This window comes from Salminus brasiliensis, chromosome 25 (assembly GCF_030463535.1).
Source record: "Salminus brasiliensis chromosome 25, fSalBra1.hap2, whole genome shotgun sequence".
Taxonomy (NCBI): Eukaryota; Metazoa; Chordata; class Actinopteri; order Characiformes; family Bryconidae; genus Salminus; species Salminus brasiliensis.
The window spans coordinates 16,680,817-16,703,706 of NC_132902.1; the positions used below are offsets into that span (position 1 = coordinate 16,680,817).

The 22,890-nt window shown below is 42.7% G+C and overlaps 1 protein-coding gene across 2 annotated transcripts in view; it reads left to right on the forward strand.

Moving 5' to 3' along the window:
• Nucleotides 1-22,515, forward strand: part of nfatc3a (nuclear factor of activated T cells 3a) — a 102,601-nt gene extending 80,086 nt beyond the window's left edge. For both annotated transcript variants that reach the window (XM_072671806.1, XM_072671807.1), the window contains exons 9-10: nt 1,032-2,090; nt 20,956-22,515. In XM_072671806.1, the coding sequence (XP_072527907.1) occupies nt 1,032-2,090; nt 20,956-21,032 (1,136 nt within the window). In that variant the 3' untranslated portion in view covers nt 21,033-22,515. The remainder of the gene's footprint in view (nt 1-1,031; nt 2,091-20,955) is intronic.
• Nucleotides 22,516-22,890: the final 375 nt, after the last annotated feature.

Genomic DNA, 22,890 nt, shown 5'->3' on the forward strand with positions numbered 1-22,890 from the left:
TCTCACTCTCTCTAACCTAACCGTGCAGCACTGGGGAAATAGAGAGCGAGGCCCAGCCTACCGCCCACCCACCCCGCTCCACAAAGCGCCCACTCAAAAGCACACTTCCTGTTTTCCACGCTAACCCACCTGCCCTCAGCCAATCAAAGAGCAGCATGGGCAGTGAGCGCTGAACGGGCTGTGGCGGCTGTGGTTGCTATGGCAGCAGCCTGCTTCAGGTGGGGGTGGGTTGGTGTATTTGGGCAAAGGGGCTTTAAGGTATAAGCAGAAGCATGAGATACTGATGCAAAATGTGAGGCTAGAATACATGCATACATTTAATGTATTCTTAGCATAGATAAGCTGTACATGTGGAACTAAGCTTGCCATCCAAGTGACACAGTCTTTCAGCCGTGGAGTGGCAGTGAACTGGATTTTTGCTCCTATTTGGAGCTTTGCTGGAGGGCGGAGAGCCCAGTGCCTCTCCCAAACCCGACACTGGTTTATGTGGCACTCGGAGCGGGCGCCATATGCTCTCTCCGAGTCGGCGCTGGGTAAAAATAACCCCCGCACGTGGACCAGGGAAACGCCAGATTGGGAAATGGGTTACTGATCACTATGTGGCATCTGCTTTTGGGACAGTTTTCCGGATATGGACCAGTCTTGGACTGATTTACACAGGCAATGGCAACCTTCCATTTATGCTCTTCAGTCTCAGAATGGGCTTATTCCGTTCTCAAAGATTGCAGGATTGAGTAAATAAGGGAGCAGTTACTTTTTCACATAGTTCCAGTAGGAAAGCTTCCTTCAAAAAATTAAATTTTTGAATTTTATGCAAACATAATATTATTGATAAGGGGCAAATATATGTCTTTGCACTGTCCTGTATTGAGGAACAATTTGTATTCCAGATATGGTTTTGTTTGGAAATTGAATACACATATGTTTAACCTACTCTTTTTTTATAAATAAATTTTATATAAGTAGAGAATTCGTATGAATTATTTATCTAATCTCTATCATGGACCCTCCCTCTCTCCTTCTCTCTTTAGTCTTGGTTAAACAGGAGCACAGAGAAGATTTGGACCCCTCCGCCGTCCCAAACATGCCCATGCCCCTGGCGCATGCCACCGGCCTGGTCCGTTCTCAGCCACTGCCCTCCCCCGAGCACTCCCACCCGCAGGACGGCCTTCTGTCCGGCTCCCCGCACGCTCTGGCCCCTGGCCTGCACCCGCTGCAGGCACCCTGCGCCCCAATGGGCTCCCCCACCTTCCCCCACCTGCCTCCTCACCTCCAGCCCCGAGGCCTACACGCGCCTCCCGAATGCCAGATGCCCTTCCACCCCACCCAGAGGGCATCCTACTCGCCTCTCCAGCACAACCTACCCTTTAACGGTCAGGCTGGTCTTCCCATGCCTGCTGCCACTTCCCCACAGGCCTATGAGCGCATGCCGTTTCAGCCTGACCCGACAGGGTGTCACCCTCTGGGGATGGGTATGGTATATGGGCCCCCTGTTTCAGCCCCAGCCACTGGAGCTGGGGGCCCAGCTTCGAGCCCCAGTCATGCCGCCTGTACTAGCAGTAGCCAGCCCATGGCCCATTCTACCCCTCACCTCCACTCCTTGGGCTACCACTGCCCCAACCCTGGTCAGCTGCCCTCTTCGCCCACCCATGCCCTCGGGCAATCTGCCCCGCAACTCCAGCGGCCACTCGGCTATCACCCGGCTGGCCAGCGCTCCGCCTCCTGCCCCACACCTTCCAGTGCACCCGCCCGGATGGTGCCTTCACCTCACTCTGGCCCTTCTTCGCCCCAGCTCCACTCACTGCCCTACCAGTCTCCCACCTCGCCCTCACCCACCAGCAGCCCCTTGGGCCCCCTGTCCCACTCGGGACAGCCCTCCCCCCAGGCCAACAGCCCCGTTCTGACCGGGATACCCTCAGCTGGGCCTCTGGTGCACCCTCTGGCTCAGCAGCCTCAGCAACCGCAGCAACCGCAGCAGCAGCAAGGCCCATTCCCTGCCGAAGAAGAGAGGCTCAACATTAAGCAGGAACCTGAGGACAGAGAGCCTACCTTCCGCTCCATTGGCTTGCAGGATATTACACTGGATGATGGTGAGTGCAAGAGTGTGTAACTCTCTCTCTCTCTCTTTAAACATTCAGTTGAAGTGACGATCCTTTCATACCCTTTTATGGCTGATAGTCCCTACTGATACTAATTTTGCTCTATATATCAGCATCTGAAATTGAAATCTGAAAACAGCTCTGATCCATTGATCCATGCTTTTCAGTAAGTTGCGCTGCAGTAGTTACAGGAGCTGTAGAATCAGACCACACTGGCTAGCCCCTACATGCCTCAGTGACCTTCGATGCCTTGACATTGTAAGACCTGTTGTTTTGGAGATGTTCGGACCCAGTTGTCAAGCCATCACAATTCCGGCCTTGTTAAAGTGGCTCAGATTCCAACGCCTGCTTCCTACACATTAAGGGCAGAACTGACTGATGCTGCCCAATATATCCCACCCCATTGACAGGTAGTACAAGTAGTCCTTTTGTCTCACTGTTCCTGGTCGTTTTTGGTTTGCTGTTTAGATTTTAGTTCTTATTTGCTTTGATTCCTTGATTTGTATGTCTTTCTATGTGTGTCCGGTATAATAAACATACCTTCCATCTACGTCCTGCCTCCTCTCCTGCAAATATGACCGAAGACTCGACCTGGAACAAGTGAATCAAAAGGACAGCTTATACTTCAACACAAGCACCTTAGAAGGAGGGCAGGGCAACAAACTAGAAACACATGGAAACAGGCGGGAAGCACATGGCAGATGAACAATCAGACAAAACCAAGAACCAGAACTTGAGGACAGGGCAGCTCTGTATGTGGCAATATGGATTATAGAATTTGTTTTAAAATGCAGAAAAAATAAACATGATTGGGTGATGATATCGATACTAGCCTAATTAAAGTGCGATTTATCGTCTGTTGCTAGAAATTCTACTATATCTAATTGCATGTATAATTATAGTGGTTATAATAATCTGCAGTAGAAATCTGCTGGTTATTTTGTTGACATAGGGCAGGACATAGGGTTGGGTGGTATAACAGTAACACTGTATATCTCCAAATGGGTGTATCTCCAAATGAGGACTGTATTTCAAAATCACGACGTGTCTATCTAGTACACGGCCAGAATAGCTCATTCATGCATGAGCATTTAAGAAGGCCACAGGTTGGGGATGTCACGCTCTAAAAAAAGGTGGGTGGAAAATAGGCCCATCTTAGTTGAGCTGTAGTAGAGTATAATAACAAGGGCTTTATGTTTGACCGTTTTTCACCACATAGTTTTATAATAATGCAGGATGTGATTGTACGGAAGCTACGAAAACATAGAACCACCTGTGCTACTCCCCACCCTGGTGCTACCGTATACCGGCATATTATTACGAGTGCATACAGAAAGTGCATACGGACAACTTTTGCAAGGGCAAAAATAACTGTTACTGATCAATAAAACATGCATTGCCTTACATAGATGTCTAAGTAGTGTATAGGATAAACTATAAATAAGTTAGCCTCATTAAATGAAGACGTCACTAAGAAATCAGACAATATAATTGTGCCTTTTAATAGATGACCTTTAAGAGAGTACTCAGGTTTTGTTCGTTCTTTATAAGTAAGGTCTGGGTTCAAGCTCAAAGTTCTCCTTCTATACTTTTATTTCTCTCTGTCTGTGGGTGTGGTATAAGGATCAATGCTGCTTCCACACAAGGGGGGTTTATTTACCAGCAGTTGCATAACGCGATTAACTGCTAATTAGCTGTAGTGTAATGATACTTTATTCTGTTTGTTGGCGCACGTCAGCTGCTGACGAGTGTGTATTAATCTCAACAGACCTCCTGGTGGCACAGAAGGAAATAGCACAGGCTGATTGCTTACTCATTCATAAACAGGACATTGATGGGAACTGAAGTATGATTGACAGTCTCTGTAATGAAATCTCTGTGTGTGCACGTATAGTGAGTGTGTGTGTGCTGAGGGGCCCGTAAGGCTCTAGTGGACCAGCTGGTCAGTAAACTCCCAATGCAGTGAACTGATAGGCAGTAACAAGCACTATCATTCATAGCTAATCCTCATTAGCTCCACTGAGACCTATTAGAGGAGGCATTTAGCTTTTTGGAGAGGGGGAGGGAAGCGGCAGAAAGAGCTGTTGTGAGCTTGTCGTGAGCTGTTGCCGGGGGTCCCAGAGTCAGCTCACATCTCACCTGTATGTCTCTCATGCAGTGTAGCTCTACTTATGTGTTTTGTTGGTTGGTAGCTGTGAGAGTGCTCCACTGCCTCCTATGAAAAGTAGTTTTGATAAAAGAGATGCTCTTTAGGGCGGATTCGTCTGTATTAGCGTTACTCCTGCTGAGAAAGCAGCGGTAATATCTGACAATGAAAGAAGAAAACTGTTTAGAACAGATATGGATTTTTTGGTGGACGTTTTGTGGATGGAGAGTTGTGTTTTAAGCCTATATATTAAGGTGTGAAGAGGAATTTCAGCCCTTAATAAACTATTAGACCAAATATTTGTGGACAACCCTTCTAGTGAATGCATTCAGCTACTTTAAGTTGCACCCATTGGTGACAGTCCCCGTAGAGAAGTGTTGCTAATAAAATAGAATACTCTGGAGCACATAAACATGTGTTCTGTGGAATGATGGTGCCCCATTCAGTACGTTTGGGATGAGTTGGGGAGTTAGAGATGAGATGGGGTTGTGACCATCCAACATCCTGACCTCACTAACACTCCTTGTTGCTGAACACAGTCATATCCTCACAGCAATGCTCCAAAATACAGTAGACAGTAGATAGTAGAGAGAGTAACTCCAACCAAAGCAGGATAAACTCTTTATTTAATGCGCTGCATTTAGGATGAAACCACGAATGAACAGGTGTCCCAATACTTTTGCTCTTATGCAGTATAAAGCAGCAGACGTCTAAGGGATGAGAGTCTCATACAGAGTCATCTCAAACTCCTACAGAGTAACTCCCTCACTGTTAGGCCGGGATAAAAGAGAGCTCATTTTTGAGTGAAGTTATTGGATCTGTTTCTGCAGGGACTCAATCATCCTCCCCTGGGCCCCAAATACATACACATCACACATACATAAACACACACCCTCACCCTCACACACACACACTCGCCGTTAACTATAAATAGCGTTGTGTAGATGTGATGCTTCTTCTGAAGCTGCTCTGTGATCTGTGAGACTTTAAGGAGGTCAGAGCAGCTCTGGGAATAGACCATAGCTCCAATCAGTCAGATGAATTCACACTATCAGTCTCTCTCTCTCTCTCTCTCTCTCTGTCTCTCTCTTCCTCTCACTTACTTGCTTTCTCTTGTCATTTTCTCTTTAGCTCTTCCTTACTCTACTTCCTTCTCGCCCCCCCATGCTTTACGTCTCTCTCTCTCTCTCTCTCTCTCTCTCTCTCTCTCTCTCTAGCACTCTCTCTTTCTCTCTTGCACTCCTTCCTCTTTGTCATGAATCACTGTTTTTTACGGTTGCTCACGCTGACGCATTTGCGAGTTTCGGTCGGGTAAAATACAAAGGCTTTCTGGTATCACTCAGTCAAGCTAGCAGTTGTGTTCTTAATCAGGCTTTTCCCCTTTTTGAATGATCCTCATCTTTTTACCTTCATTTCATGAATCACATTTCATTAGAACTCCAACAGGTCCTGTTCCGGAGGCTATATATGCAGCATATGAACAAAAGTATTGGGACACCTGCTCATTCATTGTTTTTTTCTGAAAATCAAAGCAATTAAAGTTTATCTTGCTTTTGTTGGAGCAACTTTCTCTACTGGCCAGGGAAAGCTTTCTGCTAGATTTTGGATCATTGCTGTCAGGCTTTGATTGCATTTAGCGACAAGAGAGTTGGTGAAGTCAGGATGTTGGATGATCAACACCCCACTTCTTCCCAACTCATCCCAAAAGTATTGGATGGAGCACCATCCTTCCATTTTGTGTAATAACGTCCAGCGATGGAGATTTTAGGGGCTGAAAGCACTTCAAAGGTCAGGTCACTTAGGTGGTGCCCTTTAAGATACAGGGAAGTAAATGGTAAGATCACTGTGGGCTTCTGATGTAAAGAGAAGCTGCTGTGTTCAGATGATGTCAAGAAATTCAACTCTGATAAAGGTGGAGGTAAGTTTTTTTTGTGAGGATATATTTGCTGTTTCTGTGCTGGGGTGTAGCTCGGTGTGCAGCTCGGTCTGCAGCACAGATGTACGTGCTAAGTGTAGTAGTTTCTGAAGTGCTGTGCTGAGGAAACATGTGGGGATAATCTGGTCCCTGCAGTGCGATGGCATCAGTGTGTGCCAGCTCACACTGCCAGAGGAGTCTGCACTGGCTCTGGTGTGACTCATGTACAGTAAAAAGGAGAGGGGAGAGTTCTATATATATACAGATAGATAAAAAAAAGTATAGAGACACATGCACACACATACAGATGTGTGTATATACAGCATATATATGTATATAATGTGTGTGTGTGTACGTCTGTGTTTCTGTGAGGATGTGTGTAAGTCAGCAGATGGCTCAGGTGAATACATAAGCCCTTTGCAGGAGATAAGGGTGGTTGGGTTATAGACTTATGGACAGATAGACAATAAAGACACACATACAGACAGGACAATGTATATTTTTTCAGGTGTCCTACAAAGATTACAGTGTTTGTGTGTGTGTGTGTGTGTGTGTGTGTGTGTGTGTGTGTGTGTGTGTGTGTGTGTGTTAACTGGGCATAAGGCATAAGCAAGGGTGCCATATTTCCTCTGATGGTGTTGGATGATGCTGTGAACAGAAGGAGCAGCGTATGCTGTGTCATTTTCCCTCATCTCCTCTACTCTCTCCTCCCTGATATTCTCCTCCTCTACTCTCTCCTCCCCGATATTCTCCTCCTCTACTCTCTCCTCCCTGATATTCTTCTCCTCTACTCTCTCCTCCCCGCTCTTCATCTCCTCTACTCTCTCCTCCCTGATATTCTTCTCCTCTACTCTCTCCTCCCCGATCTTCTTCTCCTCTACTCTCTCCTCCCCGCTCTTCATCTCCTCTACTCTCTCCTCCCTGATATTCTTCTCCTCTACTCTCTCCTCCCCGATCTTCTTCTCCTCTACTCTCTCCTCCCTGATATTCTTCTCCTCTACTCTCTCCTCCCCGCTCTTCTTCTCCTCTACTCTCTCCTCCCTGATATTCTTCTCCTCTACTCTCTCCTCCCCGATATTCTCCTCCTCTACTCTCTCCTCCCCGATCTTCTTCTCCTCTACTCTCTCCTCCCCGATATTCTCCTCCTCTACTCTCTCCTCCCTGATATTCTTCTCCTCTACTCTCTCCTCCCTGATATTCTTCTCCTCTACTCTCTCCTCCCTGATATTCTTCTCCTCTACTCTCTCCTCCCCGATCTTCTTCTCCTCTACTCTCTCCTCCCTGATATTCTCCTCCTCTACTCTCTCCTCCCTGATATTCTTCTCCTCTACTCTCTCCTCCCCGATATTCTCCTCCTCTACTCTCTCCTCCCTGATATTCTTCTCCTCTACTCTCTCCTCCCCGATATTCTCCTCCTCTACTCTCTCCTCCCTGATATTCTTCTCCTCTACTCTCTCCTCCCCGATATTCTCCTCCTCTACTCTCTCCTCCCCGATCTTCTTCTCCTCTACTCTCTCCTCCCCGATCTTCTTCTCCTCTACTCTCTCCTCCCCGATCTTCTTCTCCTCTACTCTCTCCTCCCCGATCTTCTCCTCCTCTACTCTCTCCTCCCCGATCTTCTTCTCCTCTACTCTCTCCTCCCCGATATTCTTCTCCTCTACTCTCTCCTCCCCGATCTTCTTCTCCTCTACTCTCTCCTCCTCGATATACTCTCTCCTCTATTCTCTTTTCTCTTCTCTCCTCCCTGCTCATCTCCTCTATTCTCTCCTCTCTTCTATTCTCTTCTCCTCTATTGTCTCCTCTCTTCTATTCTCTTCTCCTCTATTCTCTTTTCTCTTCTCTCCTCCCCGCTCATCTCCTCTATTCTCTCCTCTCTTCTATTCTCTTCTCCTCTATTCTCTTTTCTCTTCTCTCCTCCCAGCTCTTCTTCACCTCTTTTCTTTTCTCCTTTCTTCCTCTCTACTCTCATCTCCTCTCTTCTCTTCTTGTCTCCTCTCTTCTTCTGTACTCTCTTCTTGTCTGCTCTCCTCTCTTGTACTCTCTTCTACTCTCCTCGCCTTACTTCTCCTCTCATCTACTTTCTTCTTCTCTCCTTTTCTCGCGTTTAACTCTCTGTCTCTCTCCGACTGTCTCTCCCTCTCATCACTTGCTTTATACACACACACACACACCATATTGAACAGAGTCTGTAATCAATCATCTCTCCCATGTCTTTACTCACAGATAGAGTAAGTACTGTTACTGGGTATGTTTTTACAGGTTTTGATAGAATTATTTGTGTGTAGGTTGTGTGTTTGTTACTGCACTACAAAAGTTATTGTGTGTGTGTGTGTGTGTGTGGGCGCTGCTTTATTTGCTCTTCAGTTTGAGTGGAGTGCAGCTGCCACCTCAGCATGAGCTGATCTGGGTTAATAATAGCCGAAGCCTTCTGTCTTTTGGTCATATGTTATCATTGTTCACCCCCACACACACTCACATAGACACTCAAACACACACATACACACACATGCACATGCTAGAGCTGCACCATACATTGTTTGTGTGTTATCAGAATATTGATCTTTGCAGCAAACCCCCAAAGGCACACTCATGCGTTACAGTGAATTATTCTGTAGAGTCGTGAGAAAGATCATACCGGTATACACCAGATAACCCATAACAGATGCTCCTGATGAGTGGTCAGTGAGTGTTGTCATTAGGAACAGCCAGTCATGTGGTCTAAGAGATATATAGTCACCCACAGCTCGAATCTGAACCACACCACATAAGATATTTTAAAACAGCATGATAGGCCAGGTGCATCCATGAGCCCTCATTCCCAGTTTTTTACAACTTTAGCTATAGTACTCCCCCAAAATACTCCCCACAGTTAAATCCTCACACAGTTTGAATATATATGTGAAAGACAATAGAAAACAAGACATGATCAGCAGGGGTGTAAGAAAATATCATACATGAAAGCATCACAACAACTCGATAACGACAAGCAAACTTCAGTCCGACTAACCGGAGACGCATTTGTCTGCTAAGTGTAAATGCATGTGGCTAAATTCTTATCAGGATACAATCCAGATACTAGTCACATAAAGTGACCACGTGTAAACCAGGTTCTAGAATGCAGTGTTGTACTCTGTCTTCAGACCCCACTTATCAGATTGTATAAAAAGTACAGGTTTTATACACATGATGGTGCTTTAATACTATTTTTTTACTATTTTTTTTAATTGTTTAGTGATTGATTTTACGGTACTTTCACAAGTGATTGGCTTCATTAAAATATTTCTTTTTACTGTAATGATGCAAAGTAAAAATGTAAAATGCAAATCTAACAGAAAGTAATGAAAAAAAATTGATCAGTATTCAAAAATTAAAAATAGAATAAAATAGTAAAAATTTAACTTATTTAATTTAACTTAATATAACTTCTCCCAATTATCAACAGGCTGCTTCTTTGCTTTGTTAATCTTAGTGAAGCTTCACAGTGTGATATTAAATAACAGTGGTTCAATAAGTAGATACCCTGAACTTTCCAGGTGAAAACTGAGGGGGGATTCAAAGTTAGCAGTAAAACCTGCACCTGAGTCAGAGAAAACCAAGAGACTGAATCATCGTTTCAGAGAAATGTCCATTAAGCATTGTCTTAAAAATGAAAAGCAAGAATGGAATTTAGAGAGAGACATAGAGTAATCCACCAGTGTTGACACTGCTGCTCTCCTCCAGTGTTAGTTCAGTCCCTGAATTTTTAGTAAATTCTTAGATTGAGCCGTCAGTGATATCTCACTGTAGAAGGATAAAGACTTCTTAGCTTTGGAAGCAGCCAGACGTAAGGTCAAACAAGGCCACCTCTGACCACACATCGTCTCTGGCCAAGTATAGCAGCACACTGGGGAATCCCCCTTTCCACTTGGTTTGAAAGAATGTTGAATTTTTTGGCTCTTCATCTGCTTCTACTCTGTGTTGTGTTTGTGTGTTGCTCTTTTATTATGTATTTAGTGTTTCTCACTCAGAAGTGTTTAAATGTGGTTTAAATATCATGTCCTTTGGTCCTTTTACTTTTACAGTAGCGTGAATCTGACAAAACAGAGGACTTGAATGCCTTTACTGTATGTTACATAGAACAGGATGTCATAGTGTGCTTTTCAGAGCATAGCTTCTTTTTGTTATACTAACCAACTACATATATAAAAAAGCGCAATTAGTTACTAACTAAAATATATATCAAATATGATACACTTGGCTTTAAAGGGTTAAAGTGAGACCATATCGCCTACCCCTCCCTCCCATATTACATCACCTACATCTATTTGACACTTTTATATATTCTTTTCTTTCTACATGCCATGCAAACCGACGTATTGAAGTCATTTTTATGAAATGTAACCATAGAGATAATTAATATCACAAGTTCTGCTATATGAACTGTCATTGTTAGGGTGTTTTCACACTTGGACCTTTACAGTGATTTTGGACAGCTGAGTAAAGATTTCTTATAACAACACTTTAAACAACCTCAGAACTCTAAACTCATCAATTCTGACCACCTTCGGAGGGCATTGATTTGGGCATTGTGAAAAGAAAGTGGGCCTACCACAGTAATGCACAGCCTTAAGTGGCTACAACTTTTATAAAACGGTGAACAATATGAAATACAGTGTGATAGAATACAGTGTTAAACATTATTTTGATCAAAAAGGCTTGTAACCTGGCTAAGCAAATCAGCTTTAACCGCTGAGCCGCCACTGCCCTATTAAATCCCCTTCAGAGTTCACTCGCATTGTGGACACAAAAAGCACTGGAGTCAGTTGCAGCTGCTTCCCTTTCAGGTTCACTTGAACAGAGTTCGGTTCGTTTTGAAATGAACGATACGTGAAAACAGGCTTAATCTCAACGTCAAATCTCATTTCAAGGCAGCTAGTGTATACTCTGACCACAATTCACTATTTTACTGTTTCTTGTTTCCACCGGCCTGTCTTGTTCTCTTTACGGCTGGAAAGTCCATGATGCGTCTTGTTCCAGCCTTACCATCTGTAGCCACAGTTCATCAAGCATGTCAAATTAATAATACCATTCAGCAAATCGCTGGTCAGGGGAAAAGTTGAAGCGTGGAAGGAAAAACCAAGGCCTGGGCCGCACTCAGCTCATTAAGCACCAAAAACATTGCCCTGCTGAGGAAATAAGAAGGGAAAGGTGCCCTCCTTCCATTTAGGCCCAACTCTGAGGGTGTGCAGCGGCTAGGTCTTGGCCGAGCAGAACCGTGGCCTTGCGGTCCCTCCAGTGTGCATTGCTGCGGGTTTCGGTTGCTGAGACGTTAGAATTGTGTCTTGACGCTCTCTTGCCAGGAAACTCAGACCCAGAGTTTATCCGCTTGTCTTTTCCGCAGGCGACCTCTGAGTGACATGATTGTTTTTGTTTGGATTGGTCATTTTTTATATGGACTGTGGTTTCATTTGTGAGTACAAAGACTTTCCATCCGTGCAGACCAGTAACCACGCTCACGTGAAGGCAGCTGCTGTTTGTTGCAGGACAAGGGGTTGATTTGAGGAACCACTTACCAACTAAGGAGTGCAGATGGTAGGCGTAGCATTCTTAAAAATATGTTTTGAGGCTTGTGCGGTGGAAGAACATATAGTTCCTTGAAGGAATATCAATCATTAACATTAAGTTAATATGATGTCTACTTAACTCCTTACTGTGTGGCCATAAAGGTAGCCTAGTGCTAACCATAACGTCGTTGTCTGTGGTCAGTTTTAATTGGTATATGATCAGCTACTAAACAAATAAGCCTGTATTGCCATTCACTCGCTGGGTGAAGGTTATTCCCACTGCTGGCCCTGTTGCTTGTGAGTTCGTAAGGTAAAGTTGCAGGTTGCTAATAAGATGTGGTCAAAGTAAGGCAGTAGTAAATCACTTTCTGGGCCTTAAGATGGGGGTATCTTGGAATGGAAACAAGTGCTCTTAGGTCTGTTTAACATGTCCGTCTGCCTTGTATAGTCATTTTCCATATTCCCTCCTATAAATATGCAAAATATTGGCACATATTTAAATGATTATGATATTTGATCAAATATCAGGCCATGGATAGAGGATTCATAGTGGCCAACATCACTTAAGAATAATGAGGGGAGAGAGCGCCATATATTGTGCTCTATCAGGCTCCGGCCACTGACAGCATAGTGCCGTGGCTTGGGATTTGAACTCGAACCCGGGCCATAGTCGTAGCGCAGTAGACCGCTGAGACAGTCGAAGCCCTGATGGGTTTTTTATAGTATCGCAATATGTCACCTTGCCTAAAGTTTCACAACATATTAGTATTATGTAATAAGTAATGTTGCATCATCAGGTCTTTGCTAATATACAGCCCAAATCGAATAGTATGTTGGGTCCAAAAATCAAAAATTCATTTCAAGTTTTATTTATACACTATACGACTGTTTAATGCTAAAACATCTTGACACAATAAATCATTAAAAAAAATTATAATATAAAAAAAATGCTAATTTTAAAAGAATACATAAGTAAGCATTAGTTCAATTTCAGCCCAGTCTCTGCTAAAGTGGGAAAAAAACAGCAAAGCATTACTGTTAACCTTGGCCAAAATTCCCCCTACTTATAACTCACCACATCGAAAGACCTTAATAAATGGTTCAAGTCCTACAGCGGCCCTCTGAGTGGTCAATCAAAGTGTCACTCACCCACTGCAGAAAATGCCATCGCCTCCTCATTTGAGACACATTCAGAAGTCTCAAATGTCCGTTATCGCCTGCAGTGAGTTTCACTCTGTAACACTTGTAATAGCGGGAGTTGAGAACGTGTATGAGGTGCGATCAGCCTTACTGTGTATTTGCAAATAAGGGGTGTCCCCCTGCAGTCCTCCAAAGAGGATCCCCTCTTTCTGAGAGAGAGTTGAAGCTGTGTGGCATCTGTGAGAGACGTTCTAGATGAATCATGCTTTCTTACATGTGGGGGAACAGAGCACTGAAATGTGTTCTGAGATCCTTTAGCGCAGCAGCACAGCAATGGCTTCCCGTATTCGACTGAGTCATTCAAAATCGCAAGGTTAGCGGGCAAGCCGGTGGCCGCGTACACACTGGAATACGCTGGTGAATTGATGCGCTGCCTGACAAACGATTGGGAATGCCAGGCCTTCTTTTGAAATGCTTCATGTTTGATTTTCCTTGTTATTTTCAATAAGTAGAATCTAAAGAGTTGGTTAGCCTGCAGCATCTGTGTGTTTATCCGAGTCGCTTCCTTGGCATGAAGAGAAGGTCATATTGTCGCTGTCTTGCAAAAACCTTGTATCTATTTCAACTGGAAGTTGTGTCACAATATCATGTTGATATAGACCAATAGAAATGCTTAAAAACATTTTCTCCATTGACTTCCAGTAAAGTTATTTTTCCTTCTCCTGAAGATTTGTCATTTTTGAGCTAGAGTTTTTAATTTACTGGTCAAACCCCATGTTCTGATCATTTTCTAAATGCAACCAAGAACAGAGAAAACACATTTATTTAGACAAAAACCATGGGGGCGGGGGGCAGAAAATGTGGCATATACAAAAATTACAGTGTGTTCAATATGTTCTATATCTTAAATTCATAATCCAACATATTAAATATAGCAAATAAAAAAGTCCTGCTTTAAAATTAGCAGAAAAGTTTTTATATTTAAGGATTTGTCCCTGTTCAGTTATTTGTATGTGAGAGTATCTTTCACTCCAAAGACGATTTAAGGAAGGCCGATATTCCCTGGAATATTTACACAAGCAATGCTGGTTTGTTGCTGAGTTGTGTTAGCATTAGGGAGTTTCAGCATTTCTGAAACATTGAGTGGGTGGAAAATTTATGTCATGGAAATGTTTTGTATTAAAACACTATAATGATGCACATAACCTGTGAATCATGTATGCATTAGGTGCCCACATGATTGCAAACACACTTCTTTGATGGACAGCAGTGCCCATACGGACAGAGCACCAGTAAAAGGTGCAAGACTTACATGTAGGCATATATGCTCAAATCAGATCACTCAGTCACACGTCTGCTTGTTATGTCCCTGCTGGACAGGTAAAAACAGTCAACTTAATCATGTCCTTATCTGACCTGCATAGTTAGTGCTGTGTGTGTTTAGAGAGATGGAAACAGTAGGGGGGAAAGGAGATTTTATGTTCATGTGGAAAGAAACTAATAACACTGAATGTAGTGCATACTTGCCTTTTCCAAAAATGACCCAGTTCCAAATGTAGAAGCCCAGAAACCTTTCTGTTATTGATTTGATTAAATAGCTGTCTGTATCTGTTGAGTCTCAAAGTAAATTGCTTCATAGGTTAATAGTTCATTCAAACTAAATGATGTATCTGCTGAATTATGTTTGCTGAAATGTGTGAAAATCATTTGATAAGAAACCTGCAGCACGATTAGCAGTTGGCAGTTGAAATATGGTAATGCGTAGTTTCAATTCTCTGTGACAAATTTGTACGATAGAAAAGGGCCTAATAGACTCATCATATAATACAGTGTTATGCAAAAATATAGGCACCCCCTGTTCTAATTAAACATTATGTTGATTTTTTTATGAAAGTAAGTGAACAAATCCTACACATTTCAAACACAATTCCTGTTTATTTTTTTTAACTTCACACACTGGAAACAATAACAACAACATAATATAATATTTATAGTACTAATATTTATATTGTAACATTGTGATATTTATGTAGCATGTATTGTGCCTTTACTTTTGAACATTCCAAATGTACTAGATTTCTTTGGAACCTTTATTTTTATATTATTATTATATTATTATATATTATTATAACAAATAATCAGTAATGCTGATGTTCAATGTGCGGAAGTGTGTTTAGAATGTAGACTTTGCAGTTGTGCAAAAACCTTGTATCTTTTTTTTTTTTTTTTTTTAACATCTTGTTCATTACAGTGTGTCAAAATTTCATAATGGACCAATGGCAATGCTTCAGCTATGACTTCCATTGAAATATAGGAAATGTTTTTCTATTCCTTTAAAGTAAAGTTTCCGATACTTTCTATTTGCCAAAGTTAAACTAAAAAATATTTTTATTTTTATAAATTTTTTGTGGGCCAAACTGGCAACAGTCACTTATTTAAACAACATAACATTTAACAAAACAAAAACTGTGTGATAGCACAGCCCTAAATGTCTCTGTATTTGTTCTACACTCGAATATTTTGCCATTTTTATAATAATTCGGTCCATTGTTATTACATGTACCTTTTTCTAAACACTCGCTAGTGACTCATTTTATCACTTTGAAAATATATTTTATATAATTTGTCATTTTGTTTATATCAGTTGTTTGCGTGCACCGCTGCTTTTCACGCTCAGTACTCAATGAATGTGCAGAGGCCTCTGTGTTCCCATGCTTCTGCCGTCAGCGCGATAGCACCCACTCTTTTCGCTCTAAAATCCTTGCTTGTGGTTTGATCATCTCCTGGCCTCCCTCACAACTCCCACAACTTTGAAAGTGCTGAGTTGCCCCGGCTTGCACGCCATTCCACTTGCTCTGATTGTGAGAGGTGTGTGCTGCACTGTGTGTGTGTGTGTGTGTGTGTGTGTGTGTGTGGCATGCTGCTGCTACTGCTGCTGCTGTTGCGGAGTAGGTTAGCGCGCAGCAGCAGCCGTGGTGTCGGCCCACTGCAGCAGGCCTGTACGTGTGAAGAGCGCTCATACCAGAGGAAGAAACACACGCCTACACGAACAGGATGATATGAGGCAGCGGCCGGGCATTTTAAAGATCGCACTAACCTCTAGACTCGCACACAAAAAACAACACACAACAATAAGAGGAACCATGATACACAAATACACACGCACACAAAATGCAGTAGATAAATAACCCGGCTTTGTTTCCATAGCATGGCAGCAGTGTGTAACTATGAGTATGAATGCGTGTGTAATAAGAATTTTCAGTCCTAAACCTCCCATTTTAACTTCAGTAACAAAAAAATAACTGTAAAAAATAAAACAGTGGTTTTACTGTTTTACAGGTTTGAGCAAGATATTAAAAGGCATTGACCTTTTGTTTTGGGATTTTCCTACAAATTCAGAACAAAAAGATGAATGTAGAACTGCGTAACACAGACAACAGTGCTAGGTAACAGGACAGTTACCCCAACACTAACATCAGTGCTAATACACATGAAAACATTGAGCTAAACACACCCACGCCTAATAATGCTAGCTGTTAGCACATAGACACGTACACCAGCTCTCACATAGGAAAACGCTGCATTCAACAGGAGCTTACAACACTCAAAACACACCACAGCCAAAATAACATCACATCCTTTATATGCTAATGCACTCTGCTGCTAAATTAAGCCATATTTGACATTTAGAAATCTGGAAAGATCATAGTACTGAAAGTTCAAGAGAAGAGTCACGAAGTGAAGCTTTGTTTGAAATGTTGAGTTTTTGTATACGATGTACAAGATGTTTCCCGTTTTCAGAACTGGATAAAGGCACTTTTTCTGGAAGAAGTTTTCCCAACTGTTCTTCAGGCTGGTGACGTTCAGCCCTGTTGTTTTTGTCTTCATGACTCATATTTAAATGCTATTAGATTTGGTTATCTTCACCAAGTTTCTATTTTTGGTCATTTCTAATCCATTAGCCTCTCTGCTATTTAAAAGTAGTCTTTTTCTGTCATTCCAGAGGCATGTTAATGTTGTTTTAAAGCACAGGCCTGGACTTCAGGCCTTAGAGCGGACCTGTGTTCAGCACTGTTTGGGATGGCTCACCTGTTGCAGCTCTTGTGCAGAATGGACTAAAAGCAAGACGAGTCTGAGGCTGCTTGGCTGGTTAGGAACATAATGCTGTGGCAGTAGCACAGTAGGTGGAAGGTCAGAGGTTGTCTGAGTGTTGAATGCACATATTGTTCAGCCGCCTGCGTGGGCAAGCAGCCACTGTGGGAACAGTAGCCCAGACTCTAGTTGTCCAACCTGTCTGATAAGCACTTAGCTTTGTCTTTAGTTTGCTGTTCTTTTGCACATTTAAAATAAAGGTGCCATAGAAAAATTATTTCTGAGGTTGGATTCCAAAAGAACTTTTTAATGGACTTATTTAAAAACGAACCAAACACTGAAAGAACCCAAACGTTCTTATTCGTCTCCACCACAGGAACAGTACAGTGCAAAGGCGTTCAACAACCTCAGCAAGAAAGCAACAGCTTAACAAACATAAAATATTACTTGATCCCACATGTGGGTGGAAATTAACGACTGATGACTCAGAGAACTGAGAACTGATAACCAAGTTAAGATCTGTCATGCATACTTAACAAATGGCATATTTGCTTATTTGATATTCATCAAATCTGTCTGAATAGATATTAGTACATTATGCTTTAGAGTTAAACAGTATAAGCATTGTTGTGGGATATATTCTGTATACTTCCACTTGTTAAGTCTAGAAAGGATTAAAAAGCATCGATTCGAACAAATTCTGCGATGGCACAAAAAACATGAGGTCTGAAGGGCTCCGAGTGGCTCAGCACTACCACTATGATCCCGCGGGTCACAAGTTCACATTTTGAGCTTTGCAACTTTGCCATCAGCTGCTGAGCACAATTGGCTGTGATTTCTCCAGGTGGCGCTCTCTCCCCTCATCACTCCGAAAGCAACGGTGGGCCAGCACAGGCATCTGTTAGCTGGTGCGGTGGAGCTGCGGCTTCGGCACTGCCTGGTGATGAAAGTTTAAAAAGAGGTGGTGGCATCTCAAAAGTTCTGGATGGAGCACCATCATTTTAGAGAGCAGTTCCACTGCTCCACAGCTCAATGCTGGGGGGCTTTGTACCCCACTAGCCCACACCTGGCATTAGACATAATGCCAGTATCTTCATGTTTATCTGCTCCAGAAAGTCCTATTCTTCTGGCAGTACTTCTCTACAGTGACTAGTCAAGCTGTGTGTGTGCATCTTCACATCTGTGACAGCAATGGGTGCAACGTAAAGTAGCTATGTGCATTCATCAGAAGGGGTGTCCACAAACATTTGGACATACAGTGTATGTCATTGTGAAGTTTAAAAAGACTCCACATATGAAAGTTCTAGGGATAACCCTTAAATGGCTAAAGAACCCAAATCGCTATAAATGTGAAAAACCCTTTTCTTTATGTAAAGGTTCTTTACCAGTTTACTCCTAAATTGAATCTGTGGGGGTCCACACAGGAAGGGGCCCTAGACGGTTTGAACCAAAAGGGGTTCTTCTGCAATAGTAGAGTAGTAGAAGTCCTAGTTGTTGAACACAGCTGATTGACTGTGAAGCTGTAGTCTTGAAGAAACACCCGCCGAGCATCCTGCTGTGTCTTAGCCAATAAGACGTGTGGCGACGTTGGCTCAGCCAGTGGAGCATGTGGAGACTCTTGGCTGAGCCAATAGAGTGTTTGACAAAAACCGGCTTCAGTTTCACTGCAACGATCACAGCTCAGTCAGCAGCTCCACTGAAGAAACGGCCCCATGTTGGGCTACACGCTGACTTATTTATTTAATATCTGTCTTCCAGTCTGCTGGAGTAATTACCGCACTCGCTTCAGTGCTGCTCGGGATAAGGAGCATATGTTTTAAGAGTGTTTTTTTTTTTTTTAATGTAGGTTTTCCACAGCTCTCACAATGCCAAGCGAACAGGAAATGAACCCAGGGCCCTTTAAACGTAGAATGAACTGAGGCTGTGAGCATCTGAAGCAGACTGAAATGGAGGATATCATTTCAATATTCATCATATTCTATCATTCATAGAAGACTGACGGCTGCTGTCTAAATTCACACTTTTGACTTTCTCTTTTTATGCTGTATCTCTCTCTCTCACACACACACACACACACACACCGTGTGGCTATGCTGATGCAACCACTGAATGGAATAGTTCTGCCTGTCTTTCCATTTGCTGCGAGTGCGTCACATACAGAAGTCTTGATATTGTTTGGGTTTTTCTTTTCTTCCTCTCTCTCTCTCTCTCTCTCTCTCTCTCTCATGCACGCTGTTCTCTGTCTTTCCATTGGCTCTTAAGAGTGCGCCGTTACCCTACCATGCACTGCTGGCACAAGTGACTCTCATGCAGCATGGCTCAACACTGCCATCTGCTGTTAAAGAGATCAGACTGGGCCTGCTCCTTGTCCAACAGTGGAGTAGTGTTTAGAGCAGGTGCTTGTTGGAGGCTAATACACAGGCCAGTATTTAGAGAAAAGTTGGGGTGTTGGTTAAGCTATGATGCAGAAAGCTCATTACTGATGAACTACGTACTTACAATCTGCAACATTAAACAGCCAGACAGATTAAAACAAGCCAAGGCTTTTAATACTGCTGACAAATCCTTGGTTGAGTGTTAATTCTGAACAGCGTACAGGCCAGCTGTGCATCTGTTACCGTACAAGTTTATCCTTCTTCCTCTTGCTGTGTTGGAATGTTTTTGCTAATAACGCATTTTCCTTTCGCACCACAATGGGTTTCTTTTCTCTGGACGGTGGAGGTGAAGCATGACATTTTTTATGTTAAAAGGATTTCTCCTCTGGTACAGATTGATATAGTGATGTGAGATGAAACAGTGAATCATGCGTAATCCTGCTGAAGGATTAAGAGCATGTTTGTACAAGAGGAAACAGGTTAGTTTTAATTTGAGCATTGGCATGTCTTGCTCCTGGACTCCCACTACAGTAAATATATGACTCGGGTTGTAAAAATGCTGCATAATGTGGCTTTAAGGTTAAATAAATGTAAAATTTAATAAGGTTAACTTAAAGAAGTCCATTAAATAATGTATCTAATGTAACTACAACTAATTTTGTTAGTTTTCATGGCAGCCACGATGTCATATGCAACAATGCAAGTGTATGACTGCTAAATTGTAAATCGAACAGTCATTAAAATGATTTAGACTATTTGTTTGATGAATGGACCAATAGAAATACTCCAAAATGACTTGGAATATAATGTTTCATACTGATTTCCATTGAAAGTTAAGACTTTCTCTTTCAAAGTGACCATTTTGAAGATACAAGGTTTTATAGCGACTATATTGAATTTTTTTTTTAAACAATAGCAAGCAGACAAATGTGCCAGTTGTACCTACATTTCTACATTTCTACGAGTCATTTTCTACAGATATCGGCATTGCCACCTAGCACCCTTATAGCATTGCTAGAGGACTACACTATTATTATTATAGGGTCTGCCACAGTTCGGTAAGTGCCTTGGGGTGTGTTTATGCAACTCTGGGTATTTTGTAACAAATGTCGGGAGTTGTACCTGCACTGTGTTCTAATAATGTTTGTTCTTGTATTACGCCTTTAGTGTTTTTCTGGCATGTTAGCACATGTATTTAGTGAATGCCATCACCAGGACGCTTGTTGTGTTTAATGACCTGACGAGGCACCATGCCAAGTGAGGCGTTGTTTAGGGAATCAGTTGCGCCCTGATTCATATATCTACTTGTGGGGCTTTCCGTCTAGTTGTGTAATAGAGGGAACATGTGGTGATAATTCTCGTCAAGCCTCAAGACAGGTGTATGCTCTCTATGATGTTGTGTGTTGGTCCTGAAATGACAAGGTGTGAATAAGGATTATTGTTAGAGAGTATTTCAGGAATATTAGACAGATATGAAAGCATCACAGATTATTATAAGTGCATAACACAGCATTCTGGAAATCGAGTAGTTCCTTATTACTGTTTCTGTAGCGTTCTGTACAGAATAGAAGAAACGAACTATCGAAGCCCCCATCACATCTGTGTCTACTAAACTCATCCTCTGTCTGTGTTCTTTGTGTTACAGTGAATGAAATCATTGGCAGAGACATGTCACAGACACCAGGGGTTCATGGCTCCTCGGCTGCGCACAGCCAGTCCTAGCCCACCACCAGCTGCTGTAGACCCAGGCAGCCGAGTGTGTGAGCGGAACCGCAGAGCTGTGGGCTCACCCAGACCAGCCGCAGCGCTTCCATCCACTCGTCCCGCAAGGCTCCCCACGGCGAACCAGGGACTTCCAGCCCTCGCTGGCGTCCGGCTGGTGCCGAGACCCCCTTCGCCTCCTCTGGACCCACCAGGCTTCACTGGTTATAAGAAGAGAGAGGTCGTAAGAAGACGTTTGGGGAGAAGAGAGAAATCTCACACACAAACAAAAACACACAAACATACAGGATAATATTGATACATGATGTTCATAATGTGCATATTTCTCAGTACGTAGCTTGAGTCAAGTCAAGTCTCTCACTCTCTCAGCTTGTCTTTTTTTTTATAATCGTAGTTCTCAGGCTCTTTCTTCAACTGGCGAAGATGATGTTTTAGATCAGCCATCGTATAAAAAACCAGAGCAAGCTATGCAGCCCATGATCCTTATAACTAGCGTATGCAATACAAACCCACAGTTGTGACGGCTACAGCGTCAGAATATATGCTGATGCTGGCAGCGTCTGGGGTTCAGATGAATTGGATAGGAGTCAAGAGGAACTGTCCCACACCCCTTTATGTCCCTTTAACCAGCCTGGACGCTCCCTCTTGAAATCAGCATGGTCCTAGTAGCTCCCTCTGGAGGAGAAGCCAGACGTGCTGCAGACCTGCTAATGATATGCAACATTCCACACACTTCTAGTGTCCTTTTTTGAGCTGTAGATAAACTCGAATGACCCCTTTTTTCTTCTCCTCTTCAGGTTGAACAAATGCCTTATAAACTTAGCAGCTTGGATCGACTGAAAAAACTAAAAGCTTTGAGTCTGTGTTGTAGTTGCTTTTCTCTTTTCTCAAGTCTATTTTTTTTTCTTATTATTGAGGATTCAGTGTAAAATCATATAAATCAGGTTTGCATGTTACCCCCTCCCCCATTTAGAGTTCCGTTACAGCTATTCCGAGTGTGATGAAGTGTGTGTCAGTCAGATATTAGTCCTGCAACGCAATGTACAATTCAGACTAAATGGAAACTTGTGTAGAGACGCTTAGAGAAGCTAGGTTGATCTAAAGTAGAGACTTGTTCAGTAAACTGATAACTCCAGTGTGCCTTTTAAACGACACTCACGCTCAGATCTGTCAGAAAGATCCACACAGCGTGCTCAAACACGTCTTTCTTTGAATTATTTTTCCAACGGTGGCCATATTGAAGTGGTTGGAAAGACTCTTTCTCTTCGTTCTGCAAAAGGCTGCATTCTGACAACCTTGACAATCAACAGCCCTCCACTGCTCAGCCTGCTTTCCTGAATGCCGTGAGATGATGAAATTGCACTTTGTGTCCCAAATGGACATTTGAAGAGGTGAAACAACCAAATTTTCAAGTCCATACATTTAGTTTTGTAGTAGCACCCAAAAAGAAATGAATAAAGCGCTGTAGGCTTTGTAGACGACAGTTATGGTACCATTTTGGCTGCAAATCTAAAAAGAATCAGTGTTTGAGCTTAAATACAGTTCTGTGCAAACGACAGAGAGACCACCCTTTATTTTTCAGAACGGCCATTAAGTACAAGTTACTCATTTCCCGAGTATCAGTTTTTTCTGCTTCTCACTATCCAGGGCATCCCAAACACATTTAGTGATGTTGAGGTCTGGTACCCGAGATTATTCTGAGAACAAGCAGCTTCAGCAGTTTGATTTGCAGGTGTTGGTCTTCTTCATCTGTTGGCTTCTCAAACAGCTCCACATCCTTTCAGACCCACAGTGTTAACTCATCTTCAGTTTTTTTTTTTCATATCTGATTAGGCGAGAATTGGTATTTTTTGCTGCT